Raw genomic sequence first — 20,581 nt, forward strand, 5'->3', positions numbered from 1 at the left:
AAAACTCTGACCTGTGCTAGCAGCAGTTGTGCTACTGGCTTTAAAAAGGCAAAATTTTCAATTAATACCAAGCTTAGAGACACTCAATTATTGTACTATAAAATGTTAAGTTAGCTCCACTTTTATTAGTCAATTAAAATTTTAAATTATGCAGGTCAAATGCTAACTTGTGGGTAAATAGCAGTTTTATCTATCAAAGGGCCAAAGAAGGATATAGAAACAATGTAAACAAGCGGCAGAGATTGTTTTTACTGAGCAAGATTGTTATTTTTCAAATAGAAATGCTAATAAAAGTTGTTTTTCATTGCGCTGTTGAGAAGAGGGAAATTAAAGGTGAAACCATCCACACTAGCATTAGCTATGCTTTACAGCTAGCTAAAGAAAAATCTACAAAGGTGTTGGTTTGTTTAAATTTTTTTCTTATGCTAACAAGATGCTAAACACGTTTGTGTGCTGTAACTATATCAAAAAGAGACAAACCATAAATTAAATTGGGAAATCTATGTAGGCCTATTGGTTCAGTTGTCTCAGAGACAAATGTCGGCCATGTTGTGAGTGGCTATTTTGCCTTGAAAGCGTCCAGTGTGCTTGAAATCAAATAGAGAAAATGAGAGATCACTTTCAGCTAACTTGTTCGATTGTTTTCATATGATTTTTATTATTTTAAAAGCAAATGACATCTATAAAAAGTCAACACTGCTTTCTATAAGAACGGGGAGACTCAGGAAATTAATTGGTGTCTAATCATCTTTATTTCCCAACATTTTGTTTTTTGTTACACTTTAATGTTTCAGATCATTAAATGTTATCAAAGATATATAATGCATAATACAAAGCAATCAAAGGGGAAATATAATCGCCAAATTCATTAAACCATGCATTAACTCTGATTAACCACACTTTTCAGTTCAGTTTCACTGGCTAAACCCAGACCTGATTATTGCCAGACCTGTAGTTTAAAAATAAAATCATTTAAGTAGAACCTATATCACAACATGAAGTAGGCTCCAAAAGTCACATCCTCTACAAATGGAGAATGGAACAGTTGTGAACTCTCCTGCGTTGTTAATTATCCCAGTAGGTCACAATATCCAGGAAAATCTAAAACATTGCAGACATCAGTTTCCACAGTTAAGGTCAGTGTTCATGATTCAACAATAAGAAAGAGACTGAATAAAAAAGGGCACCCATTGGAGGGTTCCAAGGCTTAAATCACTGCTGACCAAAAAAGGAACACAGAGGCCCTGCCCACATTTAACCAGAAACATCTTCATGGTCCCTGCGGCCTTTGGGAAAATAATCTGCATACTGAGGGGACAAACTGAAACTTTTTGGAGGATGTGCTTCCCATTACAGCTGACCTAACAATAACACCATTTCATACAACGTACGGCCGACAGTCAAATGGGGGTAGTACCAGGGTGATTGATGATCCCGATCCACTTTGCTGCTTCAGGACATGAACAGTTAGTGGCTCTATCACTAGACGATGCAAAATGCTGCGTTCCCATGACTCAACAACATCTTGGGCGAAGTCCCTGTCCGAGAGACTATTGGCGAATACCTGTGAGGCATGACACGTTTCTGTCTTCATATTACCTTTTCCTGAAGGCAAGAAGACATGTAACACTGGTCTCTTTCTATATTTTTTCAATTTATATACAGCACTGTCAAAAGAGCGTATCTGAGAAACAAAGGTTATACTTAAACGACAAAGTGTGTCAACCCTTCTTCTCGTTATGCAGCTAAATTCTTACAAACAGGTTTCCCCTCTCTTTCCGTGCTCTCAGTCAGTGTGTCATGGCTCAAAAAAGACATCCTGTCGCAGGCTGAGACATACTGAGCAAACAGCAGTCAACCCTGTGTGGATGAGAACCACACAATGCAATGCAGTCTTGTCCCAAGGCACAGATTTCTACCCCGACTTTCCCTTTAAGCTGTGAAATCAAAATTAGGAAACTATTAATGGCTTTACTGCAAAGCCAAATCTGGCATGCATCCACAACCAGGAGAAATATTTGGGACTTTTCACACAATAGACATTGTTTCTGTCTATTGGGTCAACATGTTAATGACACTAGTTATTTCAAAGGAAAGCATAGCTTATGTAATGTTAGCTTACCACAAATATTTGTCCCAGAAGCAGGTGCTTTCACGAAGAAACTGCCACTAAACAAGGCACCATTGAGATGGCACGAGGAAGTATATTTCATTATGACATTCACCTGTTCTTTCCCTCTGAAGGCGGCTACGCAATACGCCAAAGAAATGGCACATAAAACGTGTTGATATGATTACATTTAACAATTTAGATGACTCCTTGAAGACTACAGGTGTCCACATTGAGCAGCACATGGTGAAGACCTCGTCACCGACCAAGTTGTGCCTCAGTCGCTGCAGGGGGAGTTCGGCAAATGCAGAGGCTGGCGTCCCCGCTGACGCAGGATGGTCACTTTCACCTGAAGTCAGATTAGCGTTTCAAAGATAATGCATCAGTGCATGTGAATCCTGATAACATGTTTGTGTTTCTGTTGCAAGCAATGCCCATACCTCGTTCTTCAGCGACCTGCTAATAAACATGTTAACCTCCTCCACGGTGCTGGTGTGGAGGTCGTTTATCGCCAGGACTTGGTCTCCCTTGTGGAAGAGGCACACGGACTGTGGCTGTCCAGTCCAGCCGGACACACTGTCACATACATAAAGTCTGATTTACAATTTTTATTTTTTTTCTTGATTGCACAGATAATGTTCAAATTTTAACTCTCTTTTATGATGTTGCGCTATTTAAGTCCTTTTGGTCACAGGGTGTTGTTTAAAAAAGACTTGAGTTATGACATTTCCTTACTACCAATGCTAAATATTTTAATCAGTGATTCTGAGGAAATGATCCTCAGAACAAAACATTTCATGGTGTGTTACCTTTATACAGTGAGATGAGGTGACATAAATAGGCAATTTCCTTTGCACAAACGCTATCATTTCTGGTATATTTGTTGTACAATGTAATTTAACCGTATCACAGAAAAAGCTAAAAGAAGTTAGCTATTGGTTTAAAACATAACCTGTAGGAAATTCACAAGGTGTTCCATGTAATGTCCATTTAGTGCAAATATTGATACATTTTCCCATTTTGCAGTCAGTGAAGACACAGTGTTAAGAATCGTGTACAACAAAGCTGCACAACTCAGACATACATTCCTGATCCAGTAAAAAAAAATTGTAATATTGGAGGTCCAACACTATTTCTCAATGTAGCAGAGGCCTTACATGAATAATGGACAAATAAATCAGTGAAAGAAATCCAAATAACACTAGTAAACAGGTTTTTCCTACTACTTATGTTTAGCTAGCAGCACAGCGAGCGCATACAGGAGGTTAGAAAAGTAACATTTAAAAGAAAAAGCTATTGACTCAAAAGTGGATGGTCGCTCATAAGTTGTTTATTTTATTTTTATCATGTATTACGATATGAGTTCAGACATGTTGCTAGTCAAATGTTTGGGAAATGCCTATTTGAATCCATTCAAGGTATTTCCTCGAACGTTAAGGATGTCAGATACTCGTTTGTAGGTAAAATGCAGTTTCATCTAACATTAGCAAATAAGCATGATTTAATGCTAGCTTTTAAAAAAGTTACAAGGAACTTTGTACTTTGTTATTTTTTCTTAAGTAAGGAAGCTAAAAAGTTTTTTTTATTTATTTATTTTTTTTGCTTTAGGACAGTAAAAGATTACTAAGATAAAAATTAAAATAAACAGGTGAATTTGAATCTGAACACACTGTTCCTTTTCCTGAGCTAGCATTAGCACTTCAGCAAAGCTAGCTGATACAGGATGTTATAAAAACAAAGAATTGCCATGCTTGCTTACATTTCCTTTACAACTCAGGATTGACACAGGAGTTAGAAAAGACAAGAGAATGTGGATTTACTGTCCTTGTGTATACATAAGCTGATACCCGCGCCACAGCACAGCTCGCAGCTACAGGAAGTTAGAATAGCATTGAACCTCCCTTCATGCTTACAGACAGTGTAGTTTAGCACTGGAGCACAATTAGCTATACAGTCAAATGTCTGAAATTCTCTTACATTTTTTAGATTTACTTTTGCAATGAGGCAACACTCCTGGTATATAATCATTGAAGTGAGTTTATTAAGAAATTTTAAGTATTGGGTTTTTGAAGACATGGCTTTTTAATGATTGTCCCCTAGCATTGATATGCTAACTATATGAGCAAAGGACATTTTTTGGTCACATTTTTATAACTTAATGTTAATGCTGTTGTCTTTTCACATATTCCCCCCCCCCCCTTTTTTTTTTTTTTAGCTTAGTAACCCTTTTTAGAATATGTCAAACACAGCCAGAAAATGTATATTGGAATTTTTAAGTCTTAAGACTGAATACTAGTTGGCTGTGTAGGCGGCCAGTAAATATCTCTAAAAACAACAACAACTATCTTTAATATATGCTTTTAGCTTGTGTTGCATGTTTATATTTGTTTCCACCATAAATGGTGAGATGTAGACTCATGAAATCACACTAACTAATCCATCAATCACTCTTTAATCCCAGCATAAAAACATAAACTCTCACACAAAACGGCTGAATAGAATGGGCAGAAAAGCTCACTCAGCCCAGTGTTAAACCCATTTAATCTACAGGATTTTTTTTCTGCAGCAAAAGGGACAAATAAGGACACACAGCACTGCGGCTAGCTTGGTGTTCTCAAACAATGGAAATCTGGGATTTTAATGGCTCAAGTCAAGCCTGCACTGAATCCACACAGAACACGAATCTTTCTGATGAATGTTTACATGAATAGTAATGCATGTGGAAACATTTTTTGTTGGAACATTTGTGCCTCTATTTCTCCTTCTGATATAGGGCTTCAAGGATATTCCTATCAAATAATATAGATAAGTGATTTTTCAGATTTTAGTGTTTCCGAGTTTTTGATAAACCTACCTTGGCTTCCCCTCTACGTCTGTGAGGGTGAGGTGTTTTTTCAAATCGGACTGCATCACCATAAAGTTTCTCTCCTCCGGGGTGCTGCTTGAAAGGAAAATGAAAGGGATCCTTGTTCTGTCATTTAGATATTTACAAAATAGGTAAGATGGAATATCGCTCAAAAATAGCTTTCAGTACACATAATTAAGCAGAACCTTTGTCTTGTTCTGCGCCGACAGCATTTATAGTTACCTGACAATTGGTTGTGCGAAGTGGTGCCTTGAGAAATCCTTACTTTTAAACATTTTTTAAAACGTTGTCACAACCACAAACATCCATGTATTTAACTGTGTGGAATGCATATTTGTGCAGCCTCCTCAGGCAACACTTTGAAGAAATTTGGCTACAGTTTACAGCAGCAAGTTTTTCAGCTCAAGCCAATCTAGAGTCGGGCGTTTTTGCACATTATTCTCATGCTCGGTCAGACGGACAACGTGTGTGGCTGTGTGTTTAGGGCCATTGCTCTGCTGGAAGATCAGCCTCCACCCCAGCCTCAAGTCTTTTGCAGCCTCTAACAGATTTTATTCTGGTATGGACAATCTTCCTCGTACTTGATGAAAAAAAAATAAACAAACCATTTCCACTGCATGATGCTGCCATCACTGTGTTTTACTGTGGGGACGCTGTGCTCAGAGTGATCTGGTATCTTAGTTTTTTGGGTTTTTTTTGCCACATTTTTAAGCTGTATGCAAACAAAATTTCGTTCTGTACGTACTCTGTGCATACAAAATGACAAATAAAGTTGTCTAAGTATAAGTCTAAGTTATATAGCGATTGGCTGCCTGGCCAAAATCTCTATAAAATGTAATGAAAGTTTGTGGCCATTAGTTGAAAATTTAGAAAGGCGGTATGGAGATCACATTATTGACTCGCATGAGAAATCTGCCTAAACCTTTACACCAGATGCCCTTATTGATGCAACCCTCTGCAATTATCCAGGCTTGGGACCTGGTCAAAGAGGACATTGTGCTCTCTATGGGGTCTTTTTGTGTCTTTAATTAGTTTTGCAAAACCTAATGACAGTTCACAGTTCTCTGACTTCTTATTGCTTGTTGTAACATTTGTATACCTTATTATTTTACTATGCTAAACAGAGGTGGCTAGTAACTAGTTACATTTACTTGAGTAACTTTTTGAACAAAATGTACTTTTAGTAGTAGTAGTTTTACTTCATTGTACTTTTTACTTTGACTTGAGTAATATTATTATGCAAGTTTCGCTAACTCTTACTTGAGTAAAACTTCTGGCTACTCTACCCGCTGCGAGTAACTCCACGAAGAAATAACTTGTTTTAACCAAAAATGCCACAGAAAGACAAAAATCTAGAGTTTATGTTAAAGTGAGACTTCTTATTTGTACCTAAGCTTTGTTATTTTAATGGTATTTTCTATCTGCTGAGCTCATTGAGCCATTTGGAAGTCAAATAAACGTACAATAAACAGTCGATATTGTCATTGGAAGTACTTTGCACTGTTCTGACATGCTGCACATTAACTGCTCTAAGTATAGCTTTCAAGTTTAATGTTGAAAAACAACAATTTGGAAAAAAACATTCCTTCCTGAATTTGTTTTGTAATTATATTATTTGTTATATATTCTTCATTTTTGTCTATAAAATACCAGAATTTGCACATATCCTTAGATTTTTGTTTGTCCGATTACATACTTTTTAAATATTAAATCATCAGCTGTTATGATCAGTTTCTCAGTGCTTGAGTAGCCTTCTTCCTGAATACTTTTTTACTCTTATTTGAGTAATTTCTTGGCTGACTATTTTATATTTTAAAAAGGGAAAATATGTTAAAGTAGTGCTAATCTTACTTGAGTACAATTTTTGGCTACTCTACCCCCCTCAGATGGTAAACATGAAGGAGGAACCTCGTGAAACCACTCCAGCCGGTCCAACAACTCCCGGGATTTCTTTTGGTTGAGTTTATCTTTGTGAGTCACCCCAAATGTCATGAAGCCTTTTGTCTTTATGTTTTCAGGAACTAATATCGGGTTACTTCAGAGTTTCTCTTATGGATGTGGATAAATTGTGCCAAAAAGGGCGATTCCAAACATTTCCTGAAGCTAATCACAAGAAGAACTCTAAGGGCCATTGCTTCAGAGATTCCAGATAAGAAGCACTAATTTAAATTAGTAAATTGTGTGTACTACGGTATTTTGGGGGCTGCTATAAATGAAAGAGGAAGATCAAATCCTTGACATAATCCCCCCCCAGACACCAAGAGCCACAAAACCATTTTTGAACTTCTGCTATTTAACGTTTTATTAAAAGACAATAATAATATTGTTAAAAATAAAGAGAAATGGTTGTTTTGTCAGAAGAAGTTCTACCAAACAGAAGAAAAATCTTTATTTGACGCCTGACACTTAAATGAAAATATTTCAGGTGACAAATCAGATATATCCCTGTTTATCATTAGTCTACAGGTTCGTGTGTCAGTGACGGTAGTCAGAGTTTCTCCAGTCCCGTTAACTGAAACCTCCTACCTGTCGTTGGAGGTAATGATAAAAATGACTATTTTTAATCTCTCCTCACCTCTTTTTCCCTGCTAATATTATTCTAACGTTACTTCTGACAGTCCAAATATGTTCATATGCAGACAGAGTCTCTCTTCTTCATCTGTCATCATACTAATGCCTCCTTTCTGGCCCCAAGGCCTGCAGGTGTGAGTCTGCACCTGAGTTTCACACGCACTAAATATAGATGCAAAAACTATGCCTATAATCAGTTTCAGCTTTGATAAATCACTTTGCCGGCATTAAGTTTTCACATTTGCATATCCCACTCCCATAAATTTGTGTGATTTGGTCATTAGCATGTGATCTGCATATTCATGAAGGCACACACAAGAAAAAAGTTTGCACCCACTGTTCTGCTCATTTTATAATCGCTCTACTCCTGGTATGAAGATAAGCACTGACCGCGCTAATTTGTTTGCACCTGTTTTAATACGTGCAAACCTTTTGAAGATGAGGCCCCAACTGAGTTAAAACCCTTCATTCTGATCTCTTTCCTCTGAGTCTAGTCCAACTGAACACAACGTGACCTAAACGCCGGGCTCAGTCGGTTTGTCGTGATTTGGGTTGAAACAGGATTCCTATGGGACATGGTTTTGTTTTGATGCAAGTTCCCAAAGATTTTGGCCAATCTTACCTCTCGGAGTCGTCCTGCTTTTCCTGTCCATTCGTGAAGTCGACAGGAGAGTTAGCGCTGCTGGAGCTGCCGCTAAAATCTGAGGAGTGACGTTTGTCTTCTCTGCGAAAAACAGAAAAAACAACAAAAGAAATGATCACATCAGACCCGGGCACAATTTTCAGGTGCAATCATCTGACAGACACTCGATCTTTGGTGATGTCTCGGCAAAACACAGCGAGACATTTTGTCGAGATGAAGGAAACAAACCACAAAGGGGGGGATAATTGATCACATACTAAAGAGGAAAGGTTGAACAAGCATGTTTGCTGTTGTGGCAAAAACTGATACTTAAAAATGCAGAATTGCTGAAAACAAGGAACTTTGGAGGGTTTCTGGGTCGTTGTTAGATTCTTACATGGGTGCTTTTTGGATGCTTCACATATGCTTCCTTCCATATGCATGGTTGAAATGAATAAATATCTACAATTCCTTTGTTTTACATCATATATAAACATTTCGGACCAATAGAAACCAACGTTGGTTTTCATCAGGGTCATTGTCTGCTGTGGCACAAACTAAACTCTTGTGTTACTTTAACTAGCTGAACAAAACTACCTCTACCAGTCCTCATACAGGAAACTACCTCACAGTGTCAAAACATTACAAATAAAGGAAAATAGGAAAAAGTAACATGAAATGTATAGAAAAAAAGTAAAACAATATAAATGAAGATGTAAAAAACGCAAAGAGCTTAAAGGGCAAGACAAATACAAGGAAGCAATGGTGAATAGTTTGAAATAGCTCTTGTGTGACAAAACAAGGAAAAGGAAGATGTTTTTTTTTCCACCAATAGTTTACAAGAACAGCATGGAACCAAGAAATAATCTGCAAACTGGTGCGAAAGTTACTGCCACATGCCAAACTATGTCAAACATAGATGAGAGGGATTCTTCTTTTTAGTGAGGCAAAAAAAAAAATAAATAAATAAATAAAAATCAGTTTGCCGCAGTTGGCAGGAAATCAGAGAGAAATTAAGAATTATTACACAGTTTGATATCAGAGCAAATTCAGTGAGACAAAGAGCAGCAGGCAGGCGGCAGAGTAATGGGAGCAGGCAGGAGCTGCTCAGTCTCTGCGGCACGGTGACTAACGCGGACGTCTTCTCTGAACATGAAGGTCAAAGCGATCATCTGAAAACCTGCTGTCCTTCTGGCTGAAAATTAGAGTTTGACAAACAAAGTGGCTTTCAAGAAAACATTGGCTACGGACAGGAAAACCTGCAAAACTGGATGCCACGAGGTTGCAGATTTTTTTGCAGCGTTTGAATCCCCATACTGGACAGCGCTTTCCACCATTTTTTATCTTGAGGAACTTTAAAATTGTCACCAAACTTCACAGACCTGCCTGTGCAGCTCTGTTTAAGCCACGTAGAATGCAGAACAGTGCTTATATAGGATAAAATTCAGCCGTAACATTTAAATCAGTGGGCTTTGGTGTGTTCTTTTTAATACGACACCTCACCAAGCTACAAAAATTAGAAAGAAAAGGTGGAAACTCCAAAGGCTCCAAAAGACAAAACCAATCTCTCATGAAGAGATTTGTGCATGAAGACAGGCGTTAATTATCACCCACTTCTCAGTGATGATAGCATTTAGGAATGCTTCTTCTGTGACGGGGTAGGGACGTAACACATTTTGTAAAGAACAGGTGTGGAATTTTATAGATGGCAGGTGTCTTACGTCAAACTTTTACTGTAAATATATTCATGAAATCCACCCACAAACAGTCTGCGCTTTGTCGTTGTCGAGATTCATTTTAAAGGAAGAAACAGAAATAATGGGAAACTTTAAAAGGATCTGAGAACATATACAACATATACTGTTCAGAAACCTGCAAAAGTATTCTCAATTCTTCATCAAAACTATACATTTTAGGTGTTTTCAGTTGGATTTTATGTGATAGAGCAACAAAAAGTTGCTCTATCACATTGTGAATAGGAGGAAAAAGCTAAAACTTTTTTTGCAAGTTAAAATCAGAAAACTGTAGCGTGCATTTAAACTTGAAAACCTGCTTTCACTGCAGCTGGAGCTGCTTTTTCACATCCAGAGACCGACATCTTTGGCCAGCCCTCTTTCAATTCAGCTCGAGTTCAGTCGGACTGGACTGTGAGCGTCTTTGAACATTGGACCTTTGGTCTGGACTTTGACTAGGACATTCAAACATACAAACAGGCTTTGATTTAAACCATTCCCATGTGTATGTTTCGGGTCGTTATCTTGCTGGAGGTTGAACGTCCTCCACAGCCTCAAGTCCTTTGCAGCCTCTAACAGGTTTTCTAAATCAACCTGCTGCAGTAAAGCCTCCCCACCGCATGTCTCTGTTTGCGTTTCTTCATTGTTGGGGACGGTGTGTTCAGGCTGAGGAGCAATGCAGGTTTTCAGTCACACGCAACATTTTGCAAATAAGCCAAAAAAGGTCAGGGCTTGTGGCAAACTATAAAAAGACTTCTCATAGCTTTCTATAAACATAGGTGTTTTGTCTTCTTCTTCTTGCACAGCTAATAGTTTTTGGGTCAACAGGTTCTCATACTTTACATGTGAATCTTTGCAGCTCCTCCAGAGCTACCATTGGCCTTTTAGCTTCTTCTGATTAATGCTCTCCTTGCATGGCCTGTCAGTTTAGGTGGACCACCGTGTCTTAGTAGGTTTGCAGTTGCACTATACCTTCTACATTGAACATCTTCCATTCATTGTTGAGATCTCATGGTGTAGTATTATACCCTAATCCTGCTTTAAACTCGTGTTCTCTAACAGATCTCTAAGGGCTATACAGAAAGGTTTATATTTATTTATACTGGAATAAACTACATGCAGGAGTGCTATTTAATAATAAAGGAGCTTTAGCAGATAATCATCCATACCTGCCTGTCTGTGCAGGGTTTCTGTGTCAATCCCCTGCAGCCATTGGGTGAGAGGTCACCCAATGGCTGCAGGGGATTGACACACACACACAAGACAAACATGTGTGTGCCTAATTACACTCTGAGAACATGCAACCTCCATGCAGAAAGACCTCAGGCTGGGATTTGAACCCAGTACCTTCTTGCTGCAAAGCAACAGGGCTACCAACTGCACCCTTTAGCAGATAATCAGTTGCATTTTATTTTATTTAGTGGTTTCAGCGTAATGGGGGCTGAAAACAGATGTAAACCTCCCTTTTCAGATTTTCACATGTTCTTTTCTTTCCATTTCACAGAGATACACTCCGTTGCATCGGTCTACCACTTAATATTCCTGTGAAATGCATTGATGTTTGTTTTTGCTATGCGGCAACGCTTAAAAAAGTTCAATGAGCATGACCACATCTGCACATGTGCATAAAATACTTCTGTGGCAACCATAAATGGGGACAGAAAAAAAAAAGCATTGAGTCCAATGCATAGCTAGTCTTAAAGCAGGCATTTAATCCTTCTAAGATTTAATCTTCTAAATTTACATAAGGAAATCCCAGGAGTTTCGGGCTCATCTGTAAATAATCTGCAATGATGATCAGCAGTGCAGGAAGTCATGGTACAACCGGTGTTCACGACTTGAAGCATTAGCTCATAACCTGCTGAACGAGCTCTGAAGTTTTGCCTTTCAAAGATCCCTCAAGGAGTGCTATAACCTGTGAGCTGTAAAAGTCGGTGCCTTTTTGTTGTTTGCTCACAACCCAGTGGTTATCTCTGTTGATTGAGCTGCAGGCTTTTTAGTATCCAGGACACAAACTAACAAATGAAGACGAAGCAGCATTTTTATGATGACATACCCGCCTTCAAAGGGTGCCTCTTCTGATATTGGGAAAGGCGGCGGACTCTTTGCCATGAATTTGTCAAAGACCTGAGTGATGGACCTCATCAGGGTGCCGTTGAAAATCTGCTCAACTTCACGATTGCTAAAAGAAACATTTTAGACAGGCATAGTCATTAGGAAAATTAAAAAAATTGTTTTAGCATAATCATTGTGGCGGGGGAAAGATAACTTACTTTGCCTCTGGTGTGTCATGAGTTATTTTAAATTTTGTCATTGTTTCATACCTTGAAGGGAGACATGGTGAAAAATGTTAGCTTCTGGATTTTTTTTTTTTTGTTTTGCACAAATGAAAGCGTTAAACCGTTAACCCGCACTCACATAGGCTCTGTGCAGGATGCCTGCGTTACACCGTTCCCCTCAGACTGTTCCACAGCAGGTGATAAGACAATGAAGACAAGAGAAAGAAAGAAATACACAAGCAGATCTTAAGTATAACCCCCAGTTTAGGACATTTATGCATACATGTGCAGTAACATTCAATATCGTATTAAAGGGAGTGAATGGTTCTTCCTTGATATATAATTGATATACATAATTATTCCTATATATATATATATATATATATATATATATATAATTGATCTAAATCAAAGCTCTTGACCATTTTAATCAGACAGGCTTTGAAATACTAACACTTCGGTGGCACATCTGGTTATATCTGCCTTGTTTTATCTATTTTGTTTCATCTGCATTTTATTTAACCTGTAATTATGTTGTGTCTTGTCCCTTTGCTCACAGTTATGCATGAAATTAAGAAACAGTCCAACACTAAAACATAATCATATGAATGGTGACTTTATGCAAACTTCTTGTTGGAACAGTAAACAGCAGTTTTAACAGCTTTTTGAATAAAGACAAATGATGAAGATTAAACCAATAAATCCAATATTCAACGTAGTACCAACCTCTGCCTTTAGGAAAGACCGGGGATAGTCATAGTCTTCGTAATAGACGAAACGTAAAGGCTCAGACACAGGTCTTTTGGACGTTTCTTGCTCCTGGCAAACAGTCAGAAACCATTTCAACACAACGTCACTAAGCTTCCTGGACCAAAGGATGTAATGTGTACAAGCGGCAGAGACGTACCTTTTCAGTGTTGCCCTCCACCTCATTTGACGAAGGGTCAGAAACGGACCTCGTCTTTAGTAATGCCTGAAACACAAACAAAATAAAACACTTGTTTTCTGTATGTAAAATACAAATATATGTTTTTTTTATGCTATTGACGGAAAACCTGGATGGCAATACAAGGTAAAATGCAAACTATTCGCCTGGCCAGTCAGACTGAAGTCAGGCTAGCAAACTATTGCTTCCCAACCACAAATATGGGCATGACTTAAAAATAAAGAACAATCTGTGTGACTTTGTAAGATAAGTACAAAAATAAGGAAATGCTCACATGCGAAGGGACTTTGCAGCCGTTGTTTTTAACTTCTTCCGCCTTTGCAATGAAGGGTGCCTGTAAACGAGCCAAGACAGGTCTCATTACTTGACGGATTTTATTTCTTTCAAGAGAAACCCAACTAGTCCACGTTTACATTATTGACTCTTAACCTGATCTGGGTTCAGCCAATCACAGCTTTTCTTGCTTTCATTCGCACTGCACCAGTCGTTTTAGATTTTATCTCTAACACTACAGCATGAAAAAGAAAGTGTATCATTGTCTTGCCTATGGACATCTCAACATGAGCAGGAAGTACAGAGATTAAAACACATGTCTCAGTTGGAAGACAGAAGCATTTAATGAATCCTGACCCTTAGGTTCAGAGTTGCAGGATATATCAGCGTTTTATTGACGCAGTGTGAGCTGTTATTTTGTCTGAAAAAGAAATGCTCAAACTGTACAGACTTTTTCAGATGGTGTTCGATAATTCGCCACTACACACTTGAAGCCATTAACAAACATCTGTGATGATTCTGGCTGGGCTGTGTCTCCTCTTAGCAGGAGTATTTTCTAGACTTGATTTAAATTGTTTGGTAACATTGTTTCCGTACAGGAAATGAGGTCCTGGGTTCAAATCACGGCTTGGCGTAAGATTTGCCGTGGCACGGTGGACCAGATCTTTACCCTCGTGGAATTGCTGAAAGGATCATGGAACCATGCATCTCCGGTCTACGTGTGTTTTGTGGATCTGGAGAAGACCTATGACTGCTTCCCCTGAGGTATTTTGTTGGGGTGCTGCTGGAGTATCTGGAGTATGGAGTATCTGGACAGCTCTTAAGGGTCATACAGTCTTCATATGACCAAAGCATAAAGTCTAACCTGTTCCCAGTGCGTGTTGGACTCTGTAAGGGCTGCTCCTTGTCGCCGATCCTGTGTGTGGTGTTCATAGACAGGATTGAGAACTTCAAGAGCTCATCTTTGCACCATTTATGATAAGACGGAACAGGAGATGGACAGCCGTATCGAGGCTTTGTTTGCTCCGGTCTGTTGTGGCGAAAGAAGAGCCGGGTCAAAAAAACCAAAGCTCTCGATTTACCAGTCGGTCTACATTCCGACCCTCAACTACGGTCCTGAAGTCTGGATCATGACCAAAAGGAATTAGATCCCAGGTAGCTGCTAAAATAAACCTCTGCCTGGGGCAAAGATAGGGTGATAAACTCTGCCATCTGGGGCGGGAGCTGAAAGTAGAGCTGCTGCTTCTTTGCATTCTGCCCTCAAGACCCAATCTTGAATAAGTGAAAGAGACTGATGGATTTTGAGTAAATGTATTTCCAAAAAAAGTAAAAAAAAAAAAAAGCCACTGGACTTGTTTTCCGTAGCTCCGTAGTTTCAACTACGGAAAACAAGTCCAGTGGCTTTGTTTTTTTTACTTTTTTTGGAATGACCATGACCTGGATGACTGAGAATCTTCACCAGTATATTGTCACGGCTGTTGCCGTCACATTTGTGTTTCCCCCTTTTTCTTTCTCATTTCTACTAAGTAGGCTGCTTGTCCCTGTGAAAAGACCCACCCACTTCCTGGTTTCTGGGGTGCTGACCTCAGTCCCTTCCATTGGTTCCCTCGGTTCCACCTCAACCAATAGTTCGTCACCACCTACAATCACCTCCTGTTCATAAGGAGAGCCAACCCGTTGATTGGGGCAGCTTGTCACAGCCAGTTGACTTGTGTGCCTCGTGTGAATAAGAAATTGTTAGTTAGCTGATGCATTTTTGCTTAGTGGAGTGGCTGGTTTAAGTTTATGGTTACCTATTTTGGTTTGTGTTTAGTAGCCTGTGCCAGTATCTTTTGTTGTGTTTGGTTGATGTGCCTTTATTAACTTGAGGCCAGAAAGAGGGTGGAATTAGGGCCAGAGTCCTCACTGATTGCAACACTGAGTTTTCCTATGTTAGTTTCATTAGGTGTAGTGGGTGCTGTGCTCTCTGTGTTTTTTTTAATAAGAATTGCCTCTGTTTAAATGTAGAGTTAGGCACAATCCTCCTTTTGAGGATCTCTTTTATTTAACTTGGTTTGTTATTTTCACAGCACCCTCATCCACCCTTATTTTTGTTTGCGTATTGCCTGAAACTCTTGTTACCAAATAAATTATCATTTTATAAGAACTTACCGGTTTTTGCCTATATGTTTATGACCCCACTCCCCTAGACCAACAGGGGGTCGTAACAATATTGAATAAATGTAAAAACTTTTCACGCTGCCCTATACACACATACCGCTCTTCATGGCAACGAGCCATTTATTTGACAGAAGGCGATAGAGAACGTTGTGATGATAGAAGGAAAAGAGACAAGAAAGGATAATGTGACATTATCTGTAGCAGTAATGTTCAAAATATTACTGTACGGTGAATAACTTTTTAATGTTACGCAGCTTATTTGGATCAGTTTAAAATACATTTATGCTGTGACACTTTTAAGATCTGACATGTGAGATGTTGGATCTTGGTGTTAGAACGTGCATCATGTCCCACTGTCTTAAAAAAAAACCCTCCAACGCTGATGAGCTCTGCTTCTGTTCTGGCAGAAGGTTGTAGCTGAGCTCCTGGTTAAGACTCTTAGCCGGGAAAATGTTCACCAGATGTTACGGAACATGAATTTTTCAACCCTGAGGAATTGGTAGTTTCATGTTGGCAGGACAAAATAAAAAATAAAAAAGTTTTGTCACGATTCACTAACCTTAACCTCTGGAGCAGAATACTTTCTCCGCTGAAGAGGGTTTGTAATTATCTGTCAGATTAGAAAAAAGAAAAGTGTTTTTAAAGGTCAAATTAAAAGCAGCTACTAGTTCATGGCAAAACAGTTTTAGGATTTAAAAAAAAAATAACCAGAATTGTGAGCTTGAAAACTGAGCAGGAAATAAAGTTAAAGCAGTTTCTGGAAACGTAACAGTAATTTAAGAAGAAGAAGAAGAAAGGCTGTTTTGTAAAGGAAATAAATACATTAATTACCAGTGCCACGCAAAAGTATTCACACCCCTTAAACCCTTTTCACAATTTGTTACGTTAAAACTACAAAATTAAACGTGCTTTATTGGGATTTTATAAGACCGACCGACACAAAGCAATGCATCATTGTGAATCAGATGTAAAATTATATTTTCAAAATGTTTTACAAAAAGAAGTGTGGTGTGCATATGTATTAAGCCTCTTTTACTCCGAGACTCCTAAATATAAATAAAACAAAAATAGACTCAAACTGAATGTAATTTACTGTAATCTCAGTTATAAAACACAAATGTTTGTTAGAGAACATGACTAAACGAATAGCATCATAAAGACTAAGGAACACAGCGGACAAATTAAGGAGAAAGTCGTTAAAGCAGGGGTTGAGCTACCAAACTAGCTTCATCCATCCCCTGAACATGGAAAGAGTTTGGCACAAATGTAGACCTACCACCCTACATGGCTGTCCGCCTAAACTAAGCTGGGGAACGAGAGCTTTAACCAGAGAACCCACCAAAAAAAGCCCATGGTGACTCTGGAGGAGCTGCAGAGATTCTCAACTCTGTTGGAAAAATCTGTTGACAGGTGTTGGAGAGGATTGAACTTTAAAAAAGACGAGACGAGACAAAGCAGCTCCTTCATATAAAATATCAGGAAGATGTCTTCATTCAGCAGAATCCTAACTAACATAACTTCACCGTCACCTTTTATAGAGCTACAAATAAATGGGAGTGTATTTCACAACAGATGTTTACTCTTATTCCAGCAAAGAATGTCTATACAACTGTTCTACTGTGAAAAACTTCCCAATATCCCATAATCCCCCCCTTTTTCACTAAAAGTGAAACTTTCAAATAGTTAGATACATGTGAAATTAAAATGTAAAATGGAATAGCATAGATGATTTCAAAGTGTCTGTACAGATTAATAAATTTAACTGAATAACACACTTGCAGTAAATGCAGAATAAAATCTCCCATACAGGCGAACTATTAGTCGTGCAATCCACAAACTGGCCTTTATGGAGGAATAGCAGGAAGAAACCCGTTTGCTGAGAAGGAGCCAGTTTTTGTCACAAGCTAAGAATGGCATGCAGCTGTAATGTGGAGGAAGATGCTCTAGTATGTGAAACCAAAATTATACTTTTGGTGCAAAATGCAAACACACCATCCCTACAATGAAACATGGCGGTGGCAGTATGATGATGTGGGAAATCTCTCCATCCAATCTGAGCTTGAGGTATTTTGCAAAGAAGAATATTCAGCTCTTAGATGCATGAAGCTGGTAGAACCAAAGACCGCTGCAAACGGTGTTTCTTCAAGCTATTGACTCAGACGGTTTAAATACAGATGCACAACAGACATTTTTTGATTTATAAACTGTAACCCAAGAATCTCATTTCTTCTTTATGGTTATGAACTAGTTTGTGTTGGTCCATCACATAAAATCCCATCAATTTACATTAATATTGATGCCTGTAATGTGTCAAAGCGTAGAAACCTTCAAGGGAACTTTTACAAGGCACTGTACATAAATAGTCTGGTGAGGAAAAGGATTTAAATAAAAGAGAAATGGATTTAACAGAATATCTAAACTGCTCTTTAATAATTATTGACAAAAAAAATGTGTCTGTATGCTTACATCAACAGCTGGCTGCCCATTACTGATTTCCTAGAGAAGCAGGATAAATAGGTAAATAAATATGTTAATAGGCAATGATCTAGCTTGTAAGCAGACATGGTGAAAATAAAACTCTCAAGAAAGCATCAGAAACATGGAAAAGCAGTAAAAAGCTTAATGCACCTCTTTGCTGAGATATTTATGAGGCCGATATTCCATTGCCTTACACAGGTCATTGAACCATCCGTCCACCTCCGTGCTGAAAGGGAAGAAAGCCGACTCTGAGACTCAACAAATTACATCTCGGACATTTTGATTTCAAATCCAATACGAAAAATCAAACCCAAAGAGGAAACAGTAACACTTAGCAGAGATTTATTCTATGGAGAAGCCATTATGGGATGATAATCGCCTCGGTCTAAAGGAGAAAGGAGCGCCATCATTCTGTTTTGACTGGTTTAACGCTAACAAAGTGATTGGCGAATAGTGCATGAGGAAGTGTTTAATGGAAAATCACTAAAATGACGCTAACGGCATTCACACTGAATGATTTAACCACAGTCTTGGCTTCACCGCCACAGACTTCCGATTCTGGTAAAACATGGCAAGGCAAGTTTATTTATAGAGCAGTTTTCAGTAACGAGACGATTCAAAGTGCTGAGATGGAACTGAGAAGTAGAATATTTTTAAAGCACAGTAATTAAAAATAACTCTTTGTGCAAAGACTAGGATGTGATAGGATGACTTTTTGATTATAGACATAATTTACCTTTTCAGTAATTTATTAAGATGTATCTCTTGCATTTAATTGATGCATTAGCATGCATATTAACGTACTTTTGTTGCATAGCTTTACATTTTAGCTTATAATTTTTTATATATATTGTAGAATGGAGTACAAGTAAAACATTGTCCTATTGGGATATGGGGGGTGGTTTAGAAGCAACATGCGTCAAAGTTAACAAAGGGCCAGAAAAACAGCAACTGACTAACCTGGTCTCCCCAACAAGGAAGTAGTCGCGGGTTCCTGCCCTGATGTAGAGCACACAGGAGGGGGAGCATTTAAAGGTCCTCTGCACCCAGATCCACTTCTGGTGATGTTGAGGGTTGCCATATATCAGTGAGATTCTGACAAAACAAAACAGAAAAAAACACGTTATTTTAACCATTTTTAAAGCATCAAAGTAGCCTCGAACACATGCAAAAACAATTCTTTTATGTTGGAAACGTGAGAACGTACTGTGTCAGGTCTATGCCGCCGAGCGCTTGGCCCTTTTCCTCTGCGCTCCTGAAGTACCTGAGCTGGTAGTTTTGGTCAGTGGTTTTGAAAAGCACAAAGTAACGCCTTTTCCACTGCAAAAGAAATAAAAAAAAAGTATACATGCATGAGACATTCAATTTAAGAAAACAATCGAAACCAGCACAGAGTTGCAATAACGGTGGAATAAAAGTCGGTCACCTCTAACCTAAGCGCCGTCTTGGGAGGAGACTTATACAAGTATCCACATCTGATCTGTTCTGCGTCTGTAATTGGCTTGTAAAACACTGCTCTCCCTGCATGAAAAAGTCAGTTTACTTTTGTTTGTTTCTTTAATTTATTTAATTATTATTTAAACATTTTGCAAACTATTTCAAAGGGAATATTTGTTAAAATAATGCTGATTGATTATTGAAAAATCAAACAGAAATGCAGCATTGTTATTTCTGGCAAATGCAAGATTCTGACGGTTAACTGAGGTTTGCTTTGTAAGTATTGTGATCAAAAAGAGGTACTTAAATACTTAAATACATGTTCAAAAATCCAGAAACAACACTTTACCTGAGTTCTTTTCTCTTTTAGACATTTTGATAAACCCCCACCTAAACAAAAATAGAAGAGCATTCAGTCAGTGCCACTTCAAAACTGCATCACCATCAAATCATAAATTCAGAGTAGCTCCTTTGGTGAAAATGCAAATATCACAAACAAAGGCCAAACAAAGGAGCCGGGTTTGCATTCATTAATAAAGTGTGTTTGGATTTTTTTGCACAGCAAAATGTGAGTCCAACGAGAAAAAAAGACGTTAGATATATAAAAGATGTTTCTACAACGGGAAGTGCTTTCAGATTCAGTTGCAGTTTGCTGTTGGAAACAGATAGAAGACAGGAAAGAAAACAAAAATGCGAGTCTGAAACAAAGCACATCACCCTTACCTGTACAGAGATCCGACTCACTCTGCTGCCTTTCACAAAAGAGTGACCTGATAACAGCGCCGCATGCTTTTCTGTTCCTGACGACAGCTGATGCACAACTGGAGTTTCTGGTTTTATGCTGCAGGCATGTTTCAGAATCAGTCTGGTCTTTCTGTCAGACTGCAAAATCCCCCGAAGGTTTCATTAAGGCTCAGGTTGTCTGTGGAAAAATACCCCTAATTTGACAGGTTACTTGTTTCTAATTCAGCTAAACTACGTTTCCTCCAACAGGGGAGATTTTCTAGCACCACAGCAGACGTTCGATGGGTAGAACGTTCACAGGCATTTCCCCCAGTTTACCGGACAGCTGTGATCTAAAAGAGATCAAAGCATTTTTATACTAT

General features: G+C 38.5%; 1 protein-coding gene across 1 annotated transcript; it reads right to left on the minus strand.

Moving 5' to 3' along the window:
• Nucleotides 1-733: 733 nt before the first annotated feature.
• Nucleotides 734-20,303, minus strand: LOC105919533 (pleckstrin homology domain-containing family S member 1). Its single transcript, XM_036142576.1, has 18 exons — nucleotides 20,199-20,303; nucleotides 19,825-19,865; nucleotides 19,465-19,559; nucleotides 19,246-19,358; nucleotides 18,999-19,133; nucleotides 18,189-18,264; nucleotides 18,027-18,056; nucleotides 16,120-16,170; nucleotides 13,402-13,461; nucleotides 13,089-13,154; nucleotides 12,908-13,012; nucleotides 12,321-12,364; nucleotides 12,176-12,226; nucleotides 11,959-12,084; nucleotides 8,170-8,271; nucleotides 4,965-5,051; nucleotides 2,551-2,686; nucleotides 734-2,459 (listed from the first exon to the last, which is right to left on the minus strand). The coding sequence occupies exons 2-18, from the start codon at nucleotides 19,847-19,849 to the stop codon at nucleotides 2,388-2,390; spliced, it is 1,374 nt and encodes a 457-aa protein (XP_035998469.1). The 5' UTR covers nucleotides 19,850-19,865; nucleotides 20,199-20,303; the 3' UTR covers nucleotides 734-2,387.
• Nucleotides 20,304-20,581: the final 278 nt, after the last annotated feature.

This window comes from Fundulus heteroclitus, chromosome 10 (genome assembly GCF_011125445.2).
Source record: "Fundulus heteroclitus isolate FHET01 chromosome 10, MU-UCD_Fhet_4.1, whole genome shotgun sequence".
NCBI classification, from domain to species: domain Eukaryota; kingdom Metazoa; phylum Chordata; class Actinopteri; order Cyprinodontiformes; family Fundulidae; genus Fundulus; species Fundulus heteroclitus.